At 42.2% G+C, this 26720-nt stretch overlaps 1 protein-coding gene across 10 annotated transcripts in view; it reads right to left on the reverse strand.

Moving 5' to 3' along the window:
* Window positions 1-26720, reverse strand: part of LOC111263617 (uncharacterized) — an 87783-nt gene that overhangs the window by 39523 nt on the left and 21540 nt on the right. For 8 of the 10 annotated variants that reach the window (XM_086969721.1, XM_022838863.2, XM_086969719.1 and 5 more), the window contains 3 exons: window positions 24812-24928; window positions 17981-18080; window positions 10185-10388 (listed from right to left, as the gene is read on the reverse strand). In XM_086969721.1, the coding sequence (XP_086825847.1) occupies window positions 10185-10388; window positions 17981-18080; window positions 24812-24928 (421 nt within the window). The remainder of the gene's footprint in view (window positions 1-10184; window positions 10389-17980; window positions 18081-24811; window positions 24929-26720) is intronic. The other 2 variants (XM_086969720.1, XM_086969722.1) reach the window with 2 other exon arrangements.

Consider the following 26720-nt stretch of genomic DNA (forward strand, 5'->3'; position numbering starts at 1 on the left):
ACGCCCATTGTCAGTTGTAGCATTCATAATCGACGTCGACTCTATAGCAGAAACAGTAATACATTTCTTGCTTTCAACAGCTAGGGCAAAGTAAAACAGATCCCCTCGAAATCTGTCAACGCAACAAGAATTCACGGTTGCCATCGTCTTAAGGGTTGGCACGGACAGCGACGAGGGAACTCGGACAGGCGAAAAAGAGGGCAGCAGAGAGAATCCGTGCAGGGGAGATAAGTGCGTTATGCGTGAAGCACGAGCGCATTCGCCCGAAGCGCTACAAGGCACATATAGGTAAGCAAAAAACCTTGACGTCATTTGCAAACCATAATCTAGACGGGTGTAGCCCGAGGGGTTATCTAATACCTTAAGAAAGTGAGCCAACGTCCGAGGGAATATTCGTCGTGCTGACCACGTAACATGGCACTAGAAGCCAGGACAGCCAATTTGAACTAATCATATGCAAGCTTTAATTTTGTTTAGCATAGGACTCTGTGATAACAGAAAGGGCCCCGCCCAAAACTCGAACTCTACATTGTTCGTATTAAAACTAGGTATACGATATTTACACCAAGTTCTCAAATTTAGTCTATAGATAATTCGAAACAAATTCATTATTTCATAAGCACCTTCGGAGAGCAACTACTATTAACATCATCAGAGTTACGCGGTCCGGGCCCCCAATCTTCTTTATATCGAGATAAAAATTAAATTTGTCATATACAAGGTCCGCACCGTAACTTCCTGCTTACCTGTCCTCAGTCTGCTGATCAGGTGCAGCGACGGCAAAACAATCTCTCAACCAAACCGAATTAGAATAAGTTAGCCTAATTTTAGAATAATAAAAAAAAAAATCCATGCGACTTTTATTCGAGCCAAGCTTAAGGCCGTTCAGATTTACGCGACCTCTGGAGGCCCACAAATGAAATATTCGTAAATACACGCCGAATGCGAAACACTACCGCGCATTTTCAAATGTTCATTAACATTGAAAGACATTGATATAAATGAATCTCGAGCAATCTTGCAAGTATTGTTGAAACATTGATAAAGGATCCAACAAGCATTTTGTCTTTCTGAAACGAGAACTGATACCTTATAATTAATTCGGTATTCTGGCGATTAACTCAGAGATGTTTTTGTTACTATTTTATCTTTTTCGATACGTCGATTCGGTTCCAAGTAAATATTGTGCCTTCAATTGGTCAATGTTATTGATTGCGGACGAACGTAGCAAACGTCTTAGGCATACACCCTTTGACGATTCGGGGATAGGTATAGTAACAACTAATCGACTGACTGAGCTTTTTCCGAATCAGTTTCATCAGGGAAATAATGCCAATATGGCGCCTTCTTTAAAGATGCACATAGTCACCCCACTCTAACTTTCTGACTATTGACCTTCTCATTTCTATTGAACAGGTGGAGATTATAATGGTTTCTTTGATACGTGTAACGCTGCCACCGCCGTCTTTATCTCAACGCACTCCTTAGGCACGGAAGCCGCACTTCAGAGGCAATGTAGTATCATATTGACAGCGGCAGGTAAGACATTTCGATCAATCGAACTCTATTCAAATTGGTTACTGATTACCGTATAGCTAAGTTTCATGAATCACGCTCATCAACGGAAAACTGGACGTCGAAGGGGCAGGCAGTTAAGATTCGTAGCGCAACGATTTCGATAGATAGCATACAGTGGACAAGGCCCACCCTACCCTTTCGATGTTTGCAAATGTATTTGCCTCGCTCGCCAAAAAACATTCTCTCCTATATGACGCCTAGACGTGCGTCAGATCTATGCATATCTACGATCTGAACCCTAAATTTAAAAAAACAAAAAAAGAAAAACAGACTTCTTCGATCCTCAACAACGAAAGATGTGATTTGCGCTTAAATATTTCCGTTTATATTTACAACCTAGTTAGAAAATCAGGTACTGCCGGTGAAACTTATTTAATAAAAAGCTCCATATGTTTTGTTTATTACTGTGGTGAGACCATATTCAATACGTCACAAGTGCACAATAGCCATTTTGGGACCATTCAGTGTACGGTCGAGCTGTGACCAATAGCAAATTATTACAAATTATATCGTACCTAATACAGATGACATTTATCCACCTAGATCTCTTACGCACTGTAGCCACGGCAGAACGTTACGTCCCAGAACTCGCACCGTAACTACAAAGGGAAATATTACATGATTAACTATGCGCTGGGATAGTCGAGCATTGGGAAGCCATTAACTCAGTCGACGGCAAAAAGCAACAAGCCAGAAGAACAAAATTGGGCCATAACATTAAAGCCCGTCCAATGGGTATTGTCCACCGATGACTATAAGTACGGCTGTTAGGGTGACCGACTTTGCTTAATGTAAACATTAAGGTATATATATAAATCAAAGAAGATGCGCATGATACGACTTATGGGAATCTGCAACTACAATAGCTAAAAAATAAACATCTTCTTTAGAATATCCCGCTTCTATAAGTGTAGTCAGTCTTGCTTCGGCTAAGTCTAACCGTAAACTGTATCATCATCAGTGTTCAGCAGATTTATGTTCTTCGCACTGGAGCCGTTTCTGGAAAAAGGTTCCGTTCAAAGACGATCTACAGAAAGAAATCTTAAGACGTTCCCTGCTTAGTTTCGCATTTTTTAGCGTGTAGCGTAGTTTATGATGACCAATATATCAATTCCGCTAGTATACGAGCAACGGTGGCGTTTGGTCATTAGGAATCGGTAAAATAATCTCTAACGACGTAACAGGTGGATCAAACAGCAGTCCCGTCGAATTAACGCCCTTGTAACACGTTGTTTTATATTGCTGAGACCTGAGTTGCACATCGGACGACGGTTCTGAAGATATCCCTCACTGAAGATATCCACTTCCGCACGGAGTAAACTACAATAGATGCTTCAAGTGACCTGAGGAAGGTATATTTTGCAAGCTTCCCCACTGTTCCCATCAGAACAGGTACTCTAAAGAACAGGCAGGACATAACTAATGAAGTGTTACCGACTGTAAGCTTCGTTTCCATTTTAAAATTTCTCTTTAGTCTAAGAATAAAGCGGAAAAAAAATTTATTTCCGCTTTTGTGCATCACACAAGAATGCGACGTAACCGTTATCAGTTAATTTGTATCGGTATAATGCTTGTTTATTCAAATAGTTCTCTTTGCTCAATACGAATTTCTAACGTGCCCTGTGAGAATCTTATATTAAATAATGAAATTCCCCCTAAAGCAAATGGGTTCTTTCCCCGGTTCGGCAAATAAGCTCGTTCGCTTTATTTACGTGCGGTCCTAAAGCAGGTCCGGCTAAAGGCAACCGTAAAAAAGGTGTGGCAGGTAATCTTTTCTTTTTAATCTGAAATAAGCTTGAGGCTTTTTTTTTTTTTTTATTATACAGTGCGTCTTCATCAAAGATCCTGATGTGGGTTAAAAGTGAAAAGTTAATAGGTTTAAGGTGCCTATTTTTCGCCTTACTGTAACAGCATTCCAACCTTTTGTCTTTTCGCTTGCGACACTTTAATATAAATTATGGTCAGGATATTCGTCCACGCACGCCATCCCGACTTCATGTACTACCGCTTAGCTTCGTGTATAGTGGCACAAATAAAGCATTTACATTTTTATACAAAATTGCTTGTATCTGCTTGCTCCAGGCACAGACAGCGAGATACGAGGTACGCTGCTAGGAAATAGCGTTTGTAACTGCGAATTTTCTTTTCCGGGCTTTTTCGGTTCCCGTATGTGCTCCCATTTCTGTTTCATTGAGCTTCCCTATCGATCGAGACCATCATACAACCCAAGATTGGCACCTCCAACTCCCGTGCTGAAGTCAGTTACAGATTGAAGGTTGCTCGTAACGTCCGCCAAAAGCGACGGTTGTGGTTAGGACAGACAAGCTGACAACGGAACTAACTAAAAACTAAGAAAAGCTAGTTTATATATTTATATTTTATCCATTTAAATATTTGTCTAATTTATTGGCAAGTGGTAACGAGGCTGCAGCCAACGGTTTCCCGTCTAGCACATACGAAACGCTTGCAAACATAAGAAGATAAAGGGTCGCTGGTATAAAGTGTGAGAGAATGAACACAAGAACCAGGGACGACACGCAATGAAAAAAAAAGCCTCGGGGTAATCCTTTTCCGCAACGCGCTCGTCATTGGCTTAAACTATTTGTTACTATTATTGTAATTCTTCGATTTCTGACTGCCATTCGTTCAAATTCTTCCAGTCGACTAATTATAGCTGTTTTTTATTCGCATTTGTTATTATCTTATAGTCGCAAACTTAAGGTCTGGAAATTAGCCCGGTAAAGCGTAAACTTCACCCCACTGAATTCGACAATGGTGCTTACGCCAAGGCGAAGGTAAAGCGAGTTACGACACCAAAGAACAATATGGAAAGGCGTTTCTACGTTTAGAAAAGTTGAAGGAAAGGGGCGACTACGTACGAGATATTAATGCGTCCAAATTGTTAATGTCGAGTAATAATCTCATTTTAATTATATCCTACCCGAGCGTATGGCGCTTGACCGAGTTTCAGAGGCTAAACGCGCAAGACGACGACTGCCTTCTAGCCTTGCTGTTAGTCTTACTGCTTCATATAATTTCATGTATGTATACGTGTATGTACTAGGTCAGAGACGAGAATTACTAATGAGAAATAAAAAGGATGGTACGGGTCGACGGTAAAAAGCGACATGGTGGATGGCAAAGTGTAGAAAAAAATTTCAGAGTATTTTCGTTTGGGGCGGCGCCGACCACCGTAACGACAGCATCGGTAGCAGAACAAGCGACGACAACAACAATGGCAAAGTAAACCAAGTGACCCGTAGACAAAGAGAGGAGAAAGTCATGATCGCCGACGATTCTTGCTGTTGGGATCGTTTATTCAGTTGGTTTACTTGCAGGGGCTTATAGCACAGAGACGACGTCGTGTCCGAAATGGCCTTAGCGCCGGAAGTAAAACGAGAACACAATGGACAAATATGATCCGGCAAAAAGTTAAATCGTAAAAACGATGTAACGTAACTGAGAGCGGAGCCATTGGAGAATACGAAAGACTTAAACAAGGCCTTAGACAATGCAACCACGTAAAAATATGGAAGGCTACCTGAGTGGAGGCGAGAGGCAGCGCGGGCCTTTAGCGTTCCACTTGGTGGTAGATATGGGGAGTGTCCAATAATAGAACCCCTCAATGTGATCACAGCGAATTAACAGGAGGAATGATAAGATATTGGCAGGAACAACAAATCTTCAGTCAACGACAGAAACAGGATCAGAATAAATGGAAAAATAAACTGAAAAGAGATGAACAGCGCACAAAAATGCAATAGCCAGAACAATCTTTGTCGCTAAATTTACTATTAATGGAGAGGATCGTTTGCTGAGCAGCCTGATATATTGCCCATTGGTTCATCTGATTGCCAAGAGGTTTGGAAGTGTGCACTAGAAGCTGGTAAGTGGTACAAATACGCAAACGCAAGATAAATGAAAGATAAGGGCATAATTTTCTCGATGAAAGACAAATCTATGGGTCACTTCGCCAGAATTTCGGTTAGGCGAAACGGGCACACACAATTGCACGCAATCATTTTTCGAACAAGATCTGCGCATGTATACGGTGACTCTTATTGTACAAGTAGACATAACATACAATACAGATTCTAAAAATATGTGCCAATACAGACGTGTGCAAGAAGCAACCCACAATGTATAAATGAAGCTGTTGTACTCCCGCTACCCTTTCTACCGTCTATAGTTTTAAACACACGGCACTATAAACACCCAATTATTTATGGAAAACATTGTATGTTCTGCTCTAAAATAAACCAGTTTTCTATCAATTACGCTGCAGATTAAATTCTTTTCAATAGATATTTTCGAAGCTTAGTAGACGAAGTGGATATCTATAGGTTGTGTAGTAACCAACTTACTTAGAAGACCAGTGAGTTAGTACGTTAATGAAAGTTGCATTTCTTCGGCTTCTAAGATAACTTAGGAGCCCCCTTTCGACCGTCATCGAGAGTAGCCCGGACGCAACCCATTTCTGCTAACTGCTCCATCATATAGCCTCCGATGATCGATTTGAACTCGGAGATACTGAGAACATGATGGACCAAGACGTAGAGCCATTTAAATGTTCGTTTTCTTGTTACCGATCTCGTCTGAAAATCTGTACGGATGAATGAACCGACGCACGGACGTATGCATGTGCATTTGCTCACATGGAAATCGCCTACTATTGGAAAGAAGTTTCTCAGTGAATACTACCATTAGCGTCAAGTGCCCCGCGCCAAACTCAGACATCTGGTCACTAACCGTCAGCATAATAACAGGTATGCTCTTTCTTTCTAGCCTATCTAAGAAAAACAGAATGTTTTTGAAGTGCCAGGTGTTTGACCCGACAGGTCTATAGCAGCTCCACTTTCACCTGTGTTGCAGCCGTGAGGACTCCAAGTATAGGAACTTGGAACGCTCAGAGCTTAGAGCTGCCGCTTAAGAAGCCAAGCAGACCTTCTGTTGGCTGTAGAATGGTCGGGACTTACTAGCAGCTGTTAATCGCCCCTGAAGTGCAGCCGGTTCTAGGGAAAGTGGCCGGTCGCTTCCATAGAGGCAGTGACTGGTTCTTTGTAAATTTGGGGCGTTAAAGGATGCGCGAACGATACCGACCCAGCGCTTTCCGCTGTAGGCCGAGCGAGACCCTGCCTGGCCTGCTTCTTCGAGCGTATGGAAAAGATGTGCTTATTACACAGTAGTCTGTAATTTTCTCGGCTCCGCGAGTACTCCAGTGGGTCGCCTAACCAGCTAGCTGTCTACCCGCGTCGGTGATGCATTTAATGTGCTTAGCCCAGCCCGCCGCATTCGCGCTTTATATCACGAACAAGCGAGCGAACCGTATTAAAGCGCCAAGTTGAAGCTAAACTTAGGCACAATTCTCAGCAAGATACGAACGTTTTCCCCTGTCAAATAACTCCATTTACGGGCTTTCGAGCAACTAGCACGACGACGTCTAAATCACACATAACTACTATCACTTCTCTAGTAGCTGCCCTCGTTAACATCGAGACATACCTTTAGAGGTCATGGACGATAAAGCTAAAGGCTCTTAAGGCTACCAGTAAATTCAAGCAAAAATTACAATCGTCGGTGCGTGTCTATGTCTTGCCGAAAAGAAACGGGAGAGCGGCGAGCTACTATATGGCGCAAACAATGCCCAGAAACAGATCAGGCAAAGTTACAAAGGCAAAGTTTGCTGCCAGATATTGACCACGACATCAATACCGCGTACATTTAAACGAAGCAGTCGCTCAGGGCCATCCACGACTCTCGTTCGCTATCTGGGGCAAAACCCGAGCTAGGTTGGTTAGTTTCTAGAGGTATTATGTTCGTCAGACCGCTGGCTGCAAGATATTTTCTTACGTCTACCAGGCAGATTGCAATGCGAGCTTCTACTGTTTAGCGTTCAGTGCATCGTATAGTCCTGCCACCCCCTACCGTTCTGCTGCTACCGCAATGCAGCTATACTACACTTATGCATAATGGTGAATTTCTGGCAGGTCTTCTACATATTTATATTTTTATCAAAAGTATAACTGAAGTGCTTAAAGCCGAATAGACAGGCTTCTGTTTTTGCCGTGTAAAATTTCGTTAAGGTGAACAGCGTATCATCCTAATGGTACGTAGTTTCACTTATCACGTATTTTGTAATGAGTTGAATTCGTTCTAACAGATACGACACGATCGGCTCGAAAAGACGGTATTTGCGTGCCGCGTTCTTGACGTATTTCACAGGTTCTCTGCCTTAATGTATCAAAGAGTACGTCTTTTTCTCTAGGTTACTTTAGTGCACAAACCTACCTTTATATTTATATAGAAGCGACTGTAAAGTTGCATTCGGCGACATAAAGCCTTCCATGAAACAACGTGTAATATATTGAAGGTTAAACGGTGCAAGAGGATTTAGTTTGTTTTTTTGGGGTAAAAAGCCACACGAGAACTGACAAAACGCAGCCCGCATGAGCAGCGACAGGATCACAAAATGTTGGAGAAAGCTCGATTCCCGCTAGTCGAAGGTATCATGTAAGCTGTGGGACCACAGAAGATTCGCACTAATCTGAAGAACGACGACGCCCAATGCCCATTTATCGCGTATATACAAGCAACGGATACCGCGAACCTGCAAGCCACAATCTGCAGGCTGTGGATCTTGTGGCTCTGGTAGGTCATGCCCAGTGCAAGTCAATCCAGGGCCTTAAAGAGAGCAAGTTGTCCTCTAAACGTTACTTACTGGGCCTGCAGACTCGTGTAGCGTACACACATCCTAGATCAGTGAAGGCCCATGGCATTATAATATAAAGTATATAAGCCGCCATGTGGCCTACTGATACTGTATCGCTTATTTTCAATTACGGCTAACGAGAAAGCGCGAGGGAGGGAAACAATTGAAAGCTATCTGTTTGCTCCTGACGTTGACTTAGTGGATGAAAAAAAATAGGGCCTCCTGTTTCTTTCTTTGCGAGCGTCGAAATTGACGATGAATAGAGTTGGTTTGAAACAGATGAAACCATTTCGAAAAAGCTAAATCCTAATCGTCCCGGAAGGCGAAAAATCATCAACAAGCTTTACCAGTAACGAGATGGAGTAGGAGAAAGCTACAGCAAAACATCGTAGAAATCTGTAGAACAATCAAGCTGTGAGCTTGGCATTAGAAAATTAAGTGTCCATTATAATTTAAGACACTGTAAATGGGAACTGCATAAATCTATTTTATTACGCATTCGGGTGGTCTTCTGTGAAAATGGCGTACTTTGCTTCCGATAGAATGGAGCACCTGCGTAGTATCGTTGCGACGTAAGGGCATATCTCGATGAGGATCTTCCAAAAATCCTATAAAAGACCGTGCCCGTTTCCTAGACCTGTCGTTAATTGACTTTTCTTGTGGGGGTACATTAAAGATGAAATCAACTCTAGAAAGCTGGAACGTCTGAAAAGCGCAGTTGAGCAAGAGTGTCCTAGAACTCCGAATTAGATGTTTCTTGAAATTTGTTGGGCGATAGCCCACAGTTATTAATATACTAGTCAGAACGGTAATTATTTTGATAATACGGCTGTATTTCATGTAGATTCGTTAGCAATTTAACTATTAATTATATGTAAATAATTAAAAGTGTAAATATATTTTTTAGAAGATTTAATATATGATAGAAATAAATTTCAGTCACTTGCCAAAAGAGTACATTTCCTCTACCAGCAAACGGAGTGTCGTCGTTAAGTGTAAGGTCATCCTAAGAAAAAGCCAACATTTAGCAGCACACTGCGTTTTACCGATGCTCCTATATTATTGGCACAAAATAGTTTTGCTTTATTGGGGGGTCTAAACAGATGTTCTCGCCATGCAAGAGTGATGCCTATATAACTTTCCAACTGTTTTGACTGATTAGAAACCGCCACCTGCTGAAGAAGACCAACTGAAGTGCCAGTATAAAGCTGGGCCGACCTCTATTCAATTATCTCCTTTTGCACAGAGCGCTAGCGAATTTAGAAATCGATTATAGTTGTGATCAACAAACCATACAAACTTGTGCCATACTGTGACATATGAGCTCGTTTTGCAGAGATACGAATTCAACACTGACTATTTAACTTGAATTGTTCCTTTGTAGATTTACTATTACTATTATATGCGAGTCACTTAATTCACACGGCAAGTTCTAACGCAATCGTACTATCATGGAGAACTTGAAGCAAATTTCAGCTCCCTGCTCGGCATTGTTTTCCAAGGCGACGGCGTCCCTAAGCGTCTCCCAGTGGTCCCGCTGTTAGCGATTACACCCCAGCCTGTCTTAAGGGTATTTTGGGAAATTCGTCAGAAACAGAGCACCAGGCAATCAGTAGATAATTATAGCATTCAGGTCGAACCGGGAATCATGCATGCTAAACTGATAGGAGTCGAGATAGTTCTATTCCCTAGGATCACTGAGGAAGCGGAAAAGGTTTGCGATTGTGACCGCAGCTCCAGCTCAGGGGCGATGGCCACAGTCACGATGTAAAAGTGTTCATTTGATTGATGACCTAGAATTTAGTAACAATATAATGGCATGCAGTGCTGCTGAATAATATAGGAGATTTGGTGTAACTAATTACAATATGCTGCTGCAGGTAGTAGAGACACTTACCTATTTTGAGCAACAACGAGCACTTTGAGGTTTGTAAAGGTGTACAGATTTGTCAGCCGATTAATATGGTTGGCCGTAAGGTCCAGCGCATAGAGCATCTTCATTTGTGACATATTGTCAATTTCGACGATGTGGTTGTATCGGTAACAGATAACCTGTAAACCACATTCATCCAGTATCGCTGGACATTGATGTAGGTTGCATCTGATGTAATCCCCGAGAACGATTGTGAATATGCAAAAAATATTGCCACACACAAACGCATAAAGTTTTTTTTTAGTGTTTTTATTATCGCATTGTACTATATGACTACATGTTATTGCCCCTATTTCTGTTTAGAAACTTATTTAGCGTTTACTGGAAAAATCTTTGGTCAGTTTAATCACCCCAGAAACACGTCATTAGAGTATATGGCATGAAAGCTATATATAATCTTTTTGGCCTAGCAACCCATTCGGGTTGCGTGGTATAAACGTTGCCGAAAAAACTGTTAGATTTATTTACTAAGGAACTGCCTTTCGTTAGCTTTCAAACTAGCATACAGGACATCATAAATATTCATACCAAGCTAATCATAAACTGATTGGGTACCATCAGAAAATAATAAGGTTAGAGACAATTATATTGTTGAATGCGGAAAACCGATGCACCATGACTGGAGTCGCAGCTGAGAGAGTTTATACAGTTGTCAACTAGAGTAGCGAGCAAGGCGGCCTTTAACGAAACAACCGTTACCGATTCAATACAAAAATGATGAGGTTAAAGACGGCGGGAAAAGCTACTATATCCTCGGAACCTCGAATGAAAGAACTATCTGGTGGGTCGCAAAGGCTTCTGGGCAAGACAGATTACGTATAATGCACTCACTGTGGGCTCAGTGTGAAGTTCCTCGCCAGGCGGGGGGGGGGAAGTGGTACGTGTCATAAGATTTTAGCAAAAACAAGAACACTTTAAAAGCGGTACGAGCAATTGCCACTGTTATATTACCAACAAATGAACTCGGCAAGGGAACATTACTGCCTGGTTTCTTAGTTTGTCACGTCTACTCGTATATGCAACAACAGAGTCTAGCAGGAGCGTATAGATTTGGGCATGAAGTAATGCTCGTACTCGTGATGGATATAGGGAGCATTTGTTATTATGATATATTGCCCAGAAACGAAAGGGCCAATGCTCAAGATCTAAGTTCGCCTGATTTTAATTTTTTCGAAGTCTTGAAGATGTGGCTAAATGGCGTATCCTACCGTTGATTTCCTCAAACAAGCTATCTACCGCGAAATTAAGTATAACAATGCATTTCTTTGTATCATTTAGAAGCTATTTACATCGTTTTGCCATCCAAATAACTTGTATGTTCCTCCATACTTTGTTAAGTTATACAGATATTGAACATGTCTTCCGATAAATTCATGCTTACTCAAGTACTTCCCACCAACACACTATGGATCACACATGTTTGCGTACATTCCTTGTATCTACTTTACAAGTGAGCACTTGCCGCATTCATATATGAAGGAGGGGCTAATAATGAATCTCTTAAGATCTATGCAACGCTTAGAAGGTAAGCATTGATCACTTTGGTGGGTAGAAAGGCTCAGTCTCGGCCACTTAGTAAAAAACAAACAACAGTGCCTGTCGGCAGCTGCCGTACGCCTAGTTATTTAGTTAGAGTGGACTTCACCGCTCGCACTTCAACGCTTGCTTCTAATAGGGTGCCCTCTTTCCAAAGTAGCGAATCATGCATACGCTATGAGCAGGATGACATTTCAATTCCCAGGGATCAAAAAGGCCGTGGCGACAAACAGGGGGAGGTGCGTGGTAAGCAGGGCCCTTTGCCTCTCAATCCACTATGAATCGCTTCGAGGTTGCCGGCTGCACCTGATTCAACACCATACGCGTGGATGAACGCCTTATGGTCCCGACTTTCCGTAACCGCTCGATTTGTCACAAACAGACGCACCTCAAGCGGCCGGATTTAAAATCAACGGCGCCGTAGAAAACAGACTAATGTAGGAGGGACTGCTTTCCTCTCCCTCGTCCTTCTAAACGAACGACAGTAAACAAAGCCAGAATCCTACCGACCACTCCGGCCCTTCTGATTGCTCTGTTCTTCTACAGCTTCCCCAAAGTCCTCGGCAATTATGGCCATCGCAAAACTTCCGAGGTAAGCTCTAGTCCAATTAGGGGTATCGGAACGTATAATCCTCCCATTGCCGCCGGTCAACCGCGGAAGTCATATAAATATTGCAACCCTTCCACTGAGCAAACAGCCGCCATTCAGATACTTTGAGTGGAATGCTAAGACAAACCGAGCAGACGAGCGGCTCACAATGATGGAAAATCCTTCACGAAACTTGATTAGAGAACATTACGAGTGACACAAACCCTGCTACCGCCTTATATGGTATGATAAACAACTCATCTTGGTGCGCTACATTGGTAACAATAATCAGTCAGTGAGCCTCATGCTTGCTACATATTTGCAGCATAGAATTGTATAAAGCTGACAGGTCAGGGTGTGGCAAAAAACGAGGAGAAGAAGAGAAGATGTCCTGAGCTATGAAAGCGGCGGTGTCCCAAGCAGTCGGCGGTCCAAAGGACACAAAACCGTCAAAGCAGGTATGGCTAAGTGAATGCTTGCGTGGTAGTTGTGAGCATAAGAAGCCACGGGGAATCGACGTGAGAGCAGTTCGCTTAAGATTGCAACTCATAACTTATTAGGTAACGCCTTTCGAAGTAATTAATTCCCAAACTGGTAACAGTCATGTCTTGGAATGGAAAGGAGCGTGAGAAGCATCGCTGGCCTAAACGGACGCCTTCGCCGTAAGCTACTCTCAGCTCTAAAGCCCATCCCCTGTTATTTCCGTTTTTTTTTTGCTGACAAGGCAAGATTTCGGTCCATATTCTCTATATCATCGTATGGCCGTCGTGAGCTCTAGAAAAACTTTTCGGTAGCCAATCGTCCACTTCAGTGGCCTATTAATGTTCCTGTTAGCTTCAACATTCTTTGGACCAAGGTTTCACGCATCTTACCGCAAATTATCATTGAGATGCAACATAGAAAAACTCGTAGTCTTCCATGCAACGCCTGGTTAGTAATCAGTATAAAAAATCCGCTTAATTGAAACCACCACAAGGACGTTTACAAGAGTTAAAGTTTCGGTTTGACCCGCGAACGCATGCATAGGCTTTCTAAAGCGTATTCGTGGACAAGAGAGCAGGCCAAAACAATATAGCTTTGCGCATGGATCGTATTAATGGTCAAGTAAATATCTGCGAAATGAGCTCTGCTGTAGCAATGGAAGCAACCATACGAGTACGCGTGACACATGTTATGGGGGAAAGAAACCGCCCCGCAGGGAAAAAGCAGGCTGCTCTAAAAAGAGACCGACGCAACTTTATCATCGGCACCACAGTAACTGTTATGTCCTCTGGACAAAAACTTCAACTTGTAGGCTGCATGTCCTCCAGATAGGGTCAGAGCAAAAGGTACGCAACTAACATCTGTGATCTGATATCGTTTTGTCATGATAACAGAACTCACTATCCTGTAAGCATAAAGACTAATTATTCTTCCTGGACCTACCTTCCTTCTACTTTCTGTGTCTCTCACTTGCCCGGCCCCTGTTAGAAGGCGTTTTCAACAATAGTCCCCATGGTCCACAGATTTCTAATCAAGCCAAAGTCGGTGTGCAAGATGCTCCTGAGGGACCGCTCGTTGCGCGGCAACTAAATAACTTATCGTATTCGGGCTTCCAGAACCTCGACCTTGTAGCGGAATACAACGATGTGCTGCTAAAAAAAAGCTTATAAATAACACATGGAGACGGTAAAGAGACCAACGACATCTTCAATCGATGTTAATAGTAAAACACCGTTGACGTTGAGACAGCTGGAAAAAGCACGTAAACCTTTACAAAACAGGGTCGTAAAGGCTGTGAGTGCATCCTATATTTTTATATCCGGGAGGACAGAGAACATCAGTCGGCATACACACGCGACTGCTAGCCTCTAGAGATGCTTACTAACTAATCAATTTGGAACGGATCTCAAAACAGCATAAAATTAAGAGCAGATTTTTCATTGAATGTACAAAAGATGTGAAGAATTAACACGTAGTACTCGAACACACATTCAGCTGTACAGTACAAAAGCGAAAATGTTAAAAAAAAAAACAATACCAAATGTATACCTCTTTGAATGCTGATGGGTCAAACCCATTTATTCATAAGTTAGTAAAAGAGATTTGAAGAAACTAAATCCAATGGAATCTCGTTGGCAAGCACAACAATCGGATTAGCAACCGTTTAGAGATCATGCTTAATCTAGGCTTTTGATAGTGGTAACTATAATTGCGAAATCTATTGTAAGGATAGGTTGCGTTTTGAACAAACACAGAGAAAAACGTCTGGCATTTGAAAGTGGAGATACTTCATTATCCCATATATCAACAGCGTTTCAATTCGAATAGTTGAATGAATTTTATTGACAGTCAGGTAGATCCGCAATTGGTAAAAGAACCTAAAAGAATATCCTCTGGACCAATGTGTTAATAAAATTTGCCTTCAGTCCCTAAATTAATATGTGCTTGAAACGTAGCCCAAACGATCTGACAGCACTTCTGTATAGTCTTTCCAAAGTTATAAACTGTAGAAAGGCGCGCTGCCAATGGAGCAAAGGAAGACGAAGGAACGATTTTTTTGTCTGCTGACCACAAAATGCGCAAGGTATAAGAAAGAAAAATTGCCGGTGTGAAACTTTCCGTTCTGCTTGAGTAGCGGAGAATAGATGTAGCAAACAACGATCACTATAACGAATTACGCCTTACCCTTATTTTGTTCTTCGTTACGTGTTTGCTTGTTTGAGGTTAAATCGGTCGAGACGAACTTTTGTATTCCCAAGTCGGCAGCAGTGGCAACCCGCACTCGAGGAAACTGCACAGAAAAGTCATCGCTGCTTGATGTCATTCGCCAGACATACATTCATAGAATGGAAAAGAGTGGAAAAGATTGTAGGAATAACCGAAAAAAAAAACGGCTAAAGGGTTTGAGGACCTGTCTTCCAGCAACCGAACGTAAAAGCGGAATGAAAAGGCGATAAGCTGATAGCCCGAAATAGACTATGGCCCTGACGCTTCTCTGTTGAGATAATTCCTTACGTGCTGGCTTACGCTGGATACCCTCACCAGAACATGAAAGACGTGACAGACCTATTTAGAATATGCGGAAGGAGGCATAAATGGGTTGAAAATGTAAAAAATAGACCGAAGTAAAACCGGGCTGGCCCTTTGTCGCAGCAGTCAGAGACCCGATCGGCGGATACCAGTTTGTGTAGAAGAGGAGCTGTCGTTCTTCAAGATGACGCTGTCTGGCATCAGCAAGCTTTATCTTCGTGGCACGCTTGGGAAGGGAATAACGAAAGAAAAAGGAGTAAAGAGAAGAAATACTGACAGAAACAAAAAAACCAAACCAGAACACAACGACTTGACAGCCTAAGAGAGCGTAGGGCTCGAAAGGAATCAGTGTAGAGAAGTCAATACGAGCAAAAAATGACGGACGCCAAAAACATCCGAGGATTGTTATAGAAGCGCTGCGTATGCTAAAATAAACATGTCTAATACCGAAAAGTGCAGAAAAGTATTTCTATTAGAGAATAATGATGACAACGGGAAATTAAGGAAAGAGACGGAAACCAATGGAGTCAAAGTAACCAGCGATCGTTGCTACCTTTCGACGTTCAAAAAGAAGCTGGCTTTTTTCCAGCAGACTCAAGTGGTCTATAATAATAACAACCTTCCTGCATTGTATGCCATAAAGCAGACCCGTAAATGTCGGCTTGCAATGAAGACCGACGAAACCAGGCAAAAGCGGCCTTTTTGGTTTCGTCTGCACGCCGATCAGTCATTAGCTAACGCGTGAACCGTCAAATAGGTATCGTCAACAAAGCAAAGGATAACACGCATATGAATAAAATAAAAGAACAATAGCAGAAGGATGAAAATGACCAGTGTTACTAGTAACGCAGCAGCAATGCGCAGCAGCGATATCAGATTGGGACAACAATGTAACAGGAAACGGCCTTCGGGGTCTACCTTTGAGCCTCACAGGCTATACCGCTATATTGAAAAATGCGTGTTGACAACCCACGTGCATACTTTAGCAGGAATAGATATGTGTCATAAGTAATAAATAAGTTGTTTTAATAAATGTTTATACAAATGGCCGAACTGTATGAAACGTACTTGATCTTGATAGCACTATTTACTTTTCCTTAAAAACTTTGACTAATTATGGGGGGTCGCTGATTAATAGTCATATCCAGCCTTAGAATGTGACACGAACCGAAATGGTATAGTGGCAGCGTTAAAAACTTTGACTGTCTAACTTCAACCGCAAACCCTATAGTTTAGACTCGCGAGGACGCAAATAAACCGAAGCAGTCCTTGTAGTTGTACGTTTATTTCTTAAGACCTATTTGTTTATCAGTAGTTGTACTGTTACGCTAATGTAACTAGTAGTAGAGCTCAAGGAAGTGCACATCTTGAGTTTACTCTTTGGAAAAGGTACTTCTGACACCAGAACTCGACCGCCTGATTCGATACTAATTCAAGTCCGGCTGCGAAACTTTGTTCTCAAACATTTTTAAGATATTCGTTTTTATTGAATATACAGGCATTTTGACAGAATATATAGAAATTAATCGCTCGTGATCACAGATGATCACGTTATTCAAAGACAGCATAAGCAAGGTACATTTTAGCTGCGTTTAGAAGGAGCCACGTTAGATAGAAAATGATAGATGCGGCTACATATCGTCACTGGCATACGCAGTTTGTTTGCCTTGTCGGGTGTTCTCTGCCAGCAGGCATCGACCAAAACTTCAGGCACTCGCAGAGAGTCGAAGGTCGAAAGCTGGAGGCTGAGGCGATTAACCCACTGGCTTATGGAAGGTGATCATCAGAACAGTCTAACACGCATGTTTCCTTGCCCTCAAGCCAAACTTCGCTATATGACAAATAAAGCCGATAGGCTCAAGAAGGCCTCGCTGTTCTATGGCCAACGACTTCACTGAATTGAACCTTGCAGGAAGAGAATTACCGTTTCGATAAAGGCAACTATCTCTTTTAAACGTCCACATACCTTCTAGTTGATAAAATGAAAATTCAAACACGTTATGAGTAATGGGAGTATTTTATTCCGGAGCCAATAGTTGTTATGCCTAAACTAATAGGAGAATTTATCACTTTAGACTTGTTTAGGTAAACAGCCGGTCGTTTTCTAATTTTTTTTTGAAGTTTATATTGCAAATAGCAAGCCAACAAAAGCAACGAAATTCAACGAAGGAACAATGCTTGCTTAAGGATGTCTAAAGGATTGTGGATAAAAAAAAATACATTCTGAATGTCCAGTAAATCCTACCGCTGAATATTCGTATACTGCCAACAAGGGGCAACGGCTAGACTTTGTTCGTAATTTGGACTTCCCTAGACATTTCTACTTAATCAATTATCATTGAGCGTTAGCTTTTGATCCACTGCTTGATGCAAATTAGCGCTCAGCATACATACATCATGTATTTTGCTCCATGAAAATTGTTTAAGACAGCTTCAGCTGGGTTCATCTTGAACCCCTTCCTCAAGTTTTGCATCATCTTTATGAGCATCATATTATCTACTAATAAGGAGTTGACTACCATTTTTATTATTAAAAGTCTAGTTCTCTGCCTGTCATTGCAATGAGGGCAGTAAATTGGTAGTGATTTGTGCGTATGTATGTAACGGGGCTTTTGGCACGTACCTGTTGAGTGAGAGCGTGTATGGTGAGCGGTGCTTCTCCTCCGGCGTCCGTTTAACCACTGCTTCCTCCGTGCCATCGGGTAACTTAACGATCTGCAAAACTACAGTCGCAGGATGAGTAATCGTTAATTAGAATATGTACATATGTATGGGTACTCCAATGAGAAGTTCCTAGACGTAACCAAGCGAATTATCATACTATAATTTTTCATAGTGTAAACCAGGTAAAGTGCTCTGCACCGTGTGGCTTCTCATCTTCCTGCGACCTGGCCTTGCCCCCTATAATTACAGCCATTAGAGGAAAGGCAGGACACGCTAGATGCGGCCTGGCAGCGACGCCATGGACGAAATAACACGGCTAAAGTCACAAACGGTAAAGGTCCTAGGGGGAAAGTGAACCACTCGTTTGTAAACGAAAGATGACAAGACGGAATCGTCCGGCTAGAAAGGCGGCTGGGTCGGCCCTTTACCGAGACAATGTTGATGATGCTAAGGAGAAATAACTCTAGTAGCATGACTAATGCTACAAGGAGAGAGAACTAGTGAGAAGGGGGCAGATATGAGACTAAAAAACGAAGCCTTAGAGGAAATCCATAACCGACACTTGGCCCGTGAAGACCGATTCTAGCCATAACAAACAAGAGACAGGGGCAGTTCTTCGGTATTTTCGTCCTCTCATCATTACAAGGTTATACGCTGCAGCGTGAATAGAGCGGATACGTCCTCTCTAGCACACGAAAAAGTTTTTCCTTTGCTAGCGATTGTATCGCCAGGACGAAGTATGTGGGGAAGTATAGCCGCATATTTAGCTATTGCCGTAGAACCATTACATACATCAGCCAGCTGCGCCGGAATCGCCAATGAAATTATCCCTAAGCAGAAGAAAAAAGCAAGCCAGCGACGGTAAAAATCCAAGACCTTCACCGGGACGACATAGTTGGAACGGTGCTAAGCTGGAAAATGGCAGCAGCACTAGCTCGCCGTCAGGAAAGTGCCTTTATTTACGGTAGTGTTGGCTGCCTGCGTCCTGCGGCCTATGCAATTTGATCTGATCCTTTGAGGTTTCATGCTGTCGAGCCAAGCTCTGATGTCGCTGCCATCATTGGGGAGTATGATAGGAACGGAACGTGCTGACTCCGGCAAGCACCGACAGCCGGAGCATTCTTTCTCGTACACTAAGTCGCAATGCAAACGCAGCAGAAACTGAAGCAGCATTGGCGTAAGGAGAAGCGAAACTAAAGACGTGCCGCCGGTAACGGACCACCGCTGTAACAGGATCAGTAAACGAAACAGAACTACTTATACACACTAGATAAACATTACAGAACAGCCTATCCTGCCCCACTCTTGTAGACTGCTACGGCCATGACTGTAACGGACTGCTATTGCTGTTCTTAACGCTGCTACTCACAATAGGATCGCGTCGTCCTGCGTTGAATCGAAAAGCCAATAAAGAAAAACGAGAACTATTACTATCACTACTGCGCGTCCGATCTTGACTCAAGAAAGAATTAGCCGCAGAACAATTCCTTAGTGAAGACTAGGCTACTTGTCCTCTCCTCTGATTAGCTAGCTATCCTGGCGATCACAAAAAAGACGGCACGTCGCTTAAACTTACACTTGGGAGCCTATGGGAGGATTCTACTAGAATATATATGTCTCAAGACTATCTAGCGCTAGAATGCAAGGGAAGTTTCTGGAATAGACACAGGTACCTTTTTTATACTTATTCAGGCGTAGAAATTGTGTTATACGAATAGGGATGAAGATTCCAGATGCAGCGTACATACGAGCATCCATTTGAAACCCTTTGTTACGTTACTAGTACTGGCGCTGTCGATGTACAACGTTCGCTTTGGTCATGCTGTCGACGCTGCTGCCCTTGGCGTTGTTGCAGTTTCTACGCTGGCTGGAAACAGTCACAGCGTCACCGAGAGCATGGCATCATTGATATCTTAAGTGGCACTCCAGCTGCACAGAAAGAAAAACAATAGGGACGGAAACTGTGGGCAAATCCTGTCACTGTAGTAGCAGCGAGTGTTGGTGGTGGTAACAGCAAGAGACGAAGCACAAGCGTCAAGGGGTGGACAGTGGGAGCGGGGCTTATAAGGTAGGCCTGGGGCGGGGATGCCAAGAGAATTTCTATCATTTGTGTTTCCCAGGCGTCAGTTCATTGGTGTTACAGTTTGTGAACTTGACACACACATTTAGCCTGGACCATGCAGGACATTCAGAAGCCATAGTGGATGGGCTCTGTCATAGGCCGACACAGAAATGCTAGCACTAACTAGTAGATAATCTACAGCAGAAGACACCAATAATAGCACGAGAGCGCACGTACTGCCCATAGCATAACGAGACAGAGCACTGCATCTACATGCCGTTGCTTCTACTAAACTAACATGCACCGACGGATCGGCATTTAAGGCCGTTCGTGGTGCATACCTTGCCCTCCGATAACAACGTCGTGGCTGCCGTGGCAACTACTACTGCTTCTAGCCGTACCTAATTTTTCAAAGACGTGCCTAACTGTCCAAAAACGACATAAGCTTTGGTCGATTGCCCTTATCCGTATATTCATAGATAAGTTGAGAAATCACTGCCCGACTGGCTTGCGCATAGGACCGTTTGCCGTGCGTGCCTCGCCAAAACGTCCGTATATATATATATAAAACATAAGGCCAGCTATTCAATATGTTCCTTGTTTAATCCGTAAATAACTTTTTTGTAGTAGTCGTGCGTTAAACGATATTGGTATCACCCAAATATGCTACATACGAGAAGTTCGAGCGGAAATAAATTTTGGGCTTCTAAAAATGCAAGCACTCGAAACGGCTAAAAGGTTTTAGAGACGCAGAAATGCGCAAAAAGTCTCAACGAGACCAGCTTTGTCTGGAGTTTGTCTGAACGACCCAATGTAAAACTGACATTTTTTTATTTTCTATATCAAAAATCCAGATGTGTATATTCATGAAAATCGCTTCAAAGTAATTTTGATTAACTTTTGAGCCCTTTAGATCTAAGGACTATTGAGGATCTTTCGGTATACTTTACGAAAAATTCTCCCGGACCTTTCAGAGGCAGCTTGAAAGCTGGCAATAACGTGGATCGTCGATTGCAAATAAAAAAAAATTTTGATAGGGATTAGCCCAGCTGAAGAAGATTAAATAATAGATCATTTTCGTTCAACTGGCGAAAGGACGCATTGTTTTTTTATTATTATTATTATTATTATTTGCTATTTTGTTTTAAATTGAACAGCTATCCCTTTAGTAGCAAAAATGGTGGATAAACGTATGAATGTATCAACAAATAGCTCATTAAAGTCTGTCACAGCTGGACAAAGATGTTCGGTTTGGAGATTCACGCTAGCCTAATCCGCAGTACACATTGATATAATTCGGGCGTCTACTAAACGATGTAATTTGAAAAAATTTGTTTTTCTCCGGAAGAGAGAAAATTTTTAGTGTATCACAGGATATGATGACAATGCCCCCTGTATTCGTATGGTACAATACTGCACTGATTAACAAATGGTTCGGCCAATGAATAGAATAGACCCGGTTCAATCATCGTGAAGCTCTGGGTATGCAGACCTGCCAGTTCGACCGATGAAACATCCTTCAGTCGATAGCGAATGACTACTACAAGTGGCTGTCATATCTGTCTATGTGTGCGCACCTTCGTCGTTGACTGGTAGAAACATAGGAGTGCAAACGCTAGTACTGAATATGAAGCACACGAATCTGCTCGTTTCTTAACCGTCCTCGCCTAAAATCTTCTAGTAACCTTTATGTTTCCATTCAGACTGGCCGAGCAAGGTTTGCTACGAAAATTTATAAGTACGGCAAGATCATATCCAAACTGTACTAGCTATCGTGATAATGAATTGCAGTAATGCAATACGAAACTAATGTCGTAACCATAGCAGTGGTACACAGATAATAGCTTCATAGTATTCTAGCGGACCAAGGATCAATAACGAATGCAATCAATACCTCGTTTCGTCCGACGAGGTGCTGCCAAGCAATTAAATTAACAGACCGCAACGCCGTCCAAACTGTGGACGCAAATGAAAGGCAGAAGTGTGATCTGCAATTTGCCTTTCCGCTACTACTAGTCTATCGTAACATGACGAAACTCTGCGACAAAACTATAGAATCACATTCGGTCTAATCAATGAATCAAGCTTTGAAGCCGTATTGCTACTGTAGGCTGTACAATACCGTACAAGACGGTATACGTAGACAACAAGCAAGGGAATGGGTGCGCGTGGGAAGCTAAACTCGTCGTCAATGAGGATCATTGCCTTTCTTGAAATTCTTCAAATTAACGTAGCGATTGCTTAGCGTAGTGATTCCAGAGCCATGATGCTATTTTGAAACGTTCGGAGTTCGAAGTCCGTAAACACTGAACCGGAAAACTTGTACCTGAATTTCCTAATTATCGATAGCTCAATTGTACGAATATGTCGCATATTGCCACGCAAGAAACAGGCCCCTGGTTTTGACCGAATAATCGTCAATAATAAGGCTTTTGAGCTTGCGCTACTTTGGGTAACAAGGCCGACGAATGAGGAAGGGACTTAGACTATACCTACTGGCAGCCTGTCTCTCCAACCCGTGCAGGAGCCCATTCAGACGCCGTAGCAGGTAACCGCAGGCAACCAACTAACCAGCAAGTTGGGAGTGCTTTTGCTGGAGGAATCTTTTCGACTTCGCGTCCTGCCAGCGTTTGCGATTCAATTTAGGTGCAAGATAGCTGAATCTTGTTTTGATAGTGATACGCAGAATGGGACAGTGGGTATGGAAGCTATCAAGGGTGGTGGCATTGCTAACGTCTCTCACCAAACGGCTCGTCCAGTGTTCTGTCCTGATGACCCTGCTCTCCGATCTGAGTAGAGCAGTTCTGCTACCACGTAAAAACGTCCATGGGCTTCTATCGATAAGCGACCCTCATCAGGGCCTAACTTCGGATTGTAGCCCGGCTTGCCGCTTCATTAAACTTACAGAAGTTTGAGCTACCTGTAGAATGGACCTCTATTGAATTTTTCCTTAAAAACTTCTCCGTGAATGTCATCTCTGACCAGACTTCCCTACCGACCCTCTTTTCGTATGGCTCTTCACCATCCTCTCCGAGCTATGCATCCTGGTGCGGCGCGTTACGCCGCATTATTGCTTGTAAATGTAAAACGAAGATAGCATCAGAAAGACGTTAAACAAACCTTCTCTTTCATCACGTTGGCAGCAGACGGCAGTAACAGACGGGCGAACAGCGACTTGTTGCGACTAGACGTGCTACAACGGCAAAGTTTATTGTATACGAAGAGATTCGTGGCTACTAATACTTCTCGTACCATACTGGTGCCTAAAGTACTTCAGTGCTAACTATAAGGTAGTCTATATGCGCGTCTTTTCCTAGTTTTTATACAACGCGCAACGAGTAGACATCTGGCCCAGCATATAACTGTTATTTTGTACAGCTAGGACGTTCGAGGTTAGAGCTCAGTACGATGCTATCGAATGGTGTTTGGCGTCATTGGAAAAATGAGTGTGGGAAATAAGAACCATACGGTTCTAGGATAGATATAATATCATTTCTACGTGCATATTTACCCTTGTATTCACTGATCTCACTATTCGTCTTAAAGTTATTACCAATACGTTTGCGCGGCAAAGGCAGTATATTCGGCGATTACCGTAAAAGTAATAAGTTCAGTATATCTCATAATAAACTCTGCTCGTTATTATGGATCCAGCCTTAAATTAAAAAAAATTAGGAAGCGGATCAAGGGAACCACCAGCTCGCAAAGTAGAAATGACCCTTATCTACAATGTCGAATAACTGCGAAATAAGCTCGATGAATGAAACAAATAGAAATATTTAATTTTTTATTTCTCTAAAGCGGTCCGAATCTGCATTTAAGAGCCAATTAAAATCCAAAATAGACAAACTGAACGAGAGGAAAAACTAGCAATCAAAATAACCGCTTATGGATGTTTGAAAAGTCACCCCGGTTATCGGTAACGGAAATAGTGTTAACCTATGGAAGCCAGATGACACAAATAGATAGAATAAATCTACACAGGAACATCAACGTAAGAAGACTGTTAGCGGAAAACCAAAGAGACACCCATCCATTGTTAGCCACTGTTGGCTTTGATATTCAAACGTTGTAGCAACAATATGGCTAGAAGGGTGCACAAAGTACGGAGTCTTTTTGTGAACATACCGTACAAGCACAGGTAGGAAACGATAGGCTTTTCGAATGGCAGCTGATTAGAGCTTGAGAGATCATTATTGTTTTACGATGATTTCGTTACTTGGCGCCTGTACTAATTTCTTGTGGTGATACTGCAGGACGACCGTGAAAAAATTCATATGGAGACACCTTTCTCATGTGTAGCAGGTATACATTGATATAACAATGTCCTACACTAGCTGGGGCAAGACAACCTGAAATCGTCAAGCCAGGTTTATACTTACATCCCGATGCTCGTTCTCTGCCTCTGATTTATCGTTCTCTGAATTCTATGCTTTCTAGTTTTTATAGAAACTAGGAGTTATGAGCAAACGGATCAAGCGTGATGGCTTACCAACAACAATCAGTCGGACGCTTTTCAATCACGGCAACTCTCGTTGTCGTTTAAACACTAAGCCATGACGGTATCCGTAGTCATTTCAACGTCCAGTCAACTCAGACGGAGTTCCAGTGAAATTTGTGCTAAAGCGTCTGACAGCTTTACTCCCTTCAGTTTCTTTCAGAGGAAATGTTTCTGTTTTTCTGTATCAAATCGCATTATCTCTCTTGGCCTCTTTACGGGCTACTTACTGGCGGAGCGGACCTTAATGGGCGATGAAGGGCACTTGGAAGAGTAGAAGGTACGGGCCGATTTGGAACGCGGCTCGTTAGCGGAGATCGTCCCATTATTGCCCCCTCGATCATCCACTGCAATAAAACAAAAATTAGACAAGGAAAAGGTCAAACGAAACGAATCTATGCGCAATCCCTATCTTTTCCTGCAGTTAGTCATGCATTCGACACGTGAATGTATATTTAATGCTATAATAGCAGAACTATACTATAATGGCAAATTCCTCACCTTATTTAAAAGTGACGCATTTCTGTGACAGTTTCTTTTTTTTGATCGTTTTTTAAATGATTAATTATATAATGAGCTAAGACAGAGAAAAACGTTTCTTTGCTCGAATAACCATAAAACGCATATATTAAATTACTCCATTACACCTAAGAGGCATTTTGCATAATGCATTACTACTTTTACCTTCATTTTCAGTTTCCATTCGGAAGCATCAGCAAATTTCTGAAGTGTCATTTTTCTGCACAAATTGCTCAAAGCAAGCGATAGCCGAAGTACTTCTATCATGTGTAATTTTTTACAAGACCTTACCGGCCTCTAGACCCGCAGATACAGAGCTAAATACAACTTTTCAATTTGCGCCTTATACATATATTTACTTAGATATAACGTTGGCCTTGTAACGGATCCACTTCATAAGTGTCTGGATTCACCTAGTAAAAAGGAAGTACCAGGGCCTGTGACCAGCTCTGTTTCGTAATTCCTGAAACCCGCAACCCGTGTGTTCGCCTTTTCAAATACTAGCAGAAATAATGGCCATAACGAAACAGTATTTGTCTTACGTCAACGTAATCATTATCTACGACCGCATGCAGCATGTGTACTACAGGGTGCTTTTCTACTTCTATTTTCGATTAGCGACGAATGATCTGTTACAAGTGTATACTTCGTGTGACAACATTATACAATTCGGAACCATCAGGATAGTTTAGGCTTATGTAGGCTTATTCTATAACCAGTAGTTCAGCTTAAACAGCAAGATACTGAAAAACTGATTCGGGAAAATTCGATTGTTCCCAACAAAAGTATAATTTTCTTAAACAAAAAACATGTATTTTCCCTTCGTTCAGCAGGATATAAAAAAGTTTTAAGTTGGCCAAAAAGTTAATATATAGTAATCATTCACAGTATGTGTGGCTTATGCGAAGAAGGCCGAGTGACTTTACGCTACGGTATTTTGACAAAATCTAGTACAATATGATTTAATGGACCGCCACGGGAAAGTGGTCATACTGTCTACGTTTCAACTTTGACGTATATAAATTTGCCTAAACATTAGAGCCAGAATTCAGTCTTCTACAATTATAATATCGGTACGTTCAGACGACGGTATATAACGGATGTGATTATATGTATATTGTACATTATCAAACTTTCAAAGGACTGGGCTTTTTTTAGACCAACTAAGGTTTTAAGTTCAATTTAGTTAAGATGACGTATATATATATATATATATATATATATATATATATATTTGTTATAACTGCACCAAAATATGTTGCTACAAAAAAGACATCATAAATCAGTACGCACCTTACTGAGGGGGCTTCGTGCTGCAAGCCATCGATGGCAGTACACCTCACTCAGTTATCGAATGTTCTCGAATTGAGGAATGCTGTACTTGACTGGCTGCAGAGGCAATAAACTCACCGTTTGCCGAATAGCGAAGGCCGGTGCTGCATCAGAAGGTTTGGGTCCATTCCCCCCCCCCCCCCGCCCTACCGCTGCCAAATCCAGCCTAGGTCCGTTTCTCGTCCCAGCCTTGTGATCCATTCGTTCAGCTGTTCATTGACCTAACTCGCACTTTACTATGAACCTGCCTCTCTATCAGCAATACTAGTAGTCGTAAGATGGCATGAG

The sequence above is a fragment of the Varroa jacobsoni genome, unplaced genomic scaffold, assembly GCF_002532875.2.
Source record: "Varroa jacobsoni isolate VJ856 unplaced genomic scaffold, vjacob_1.0 scaffold_778, whole genome shotgun sequence".
NCBI classification, from domain to species: domain Eukaryota; kingdom Metazoa; phylum Arthropoda; class Arachnida; order Mesostigmata; family Varroidae; genus Varroa; species Varroa jacobsoni.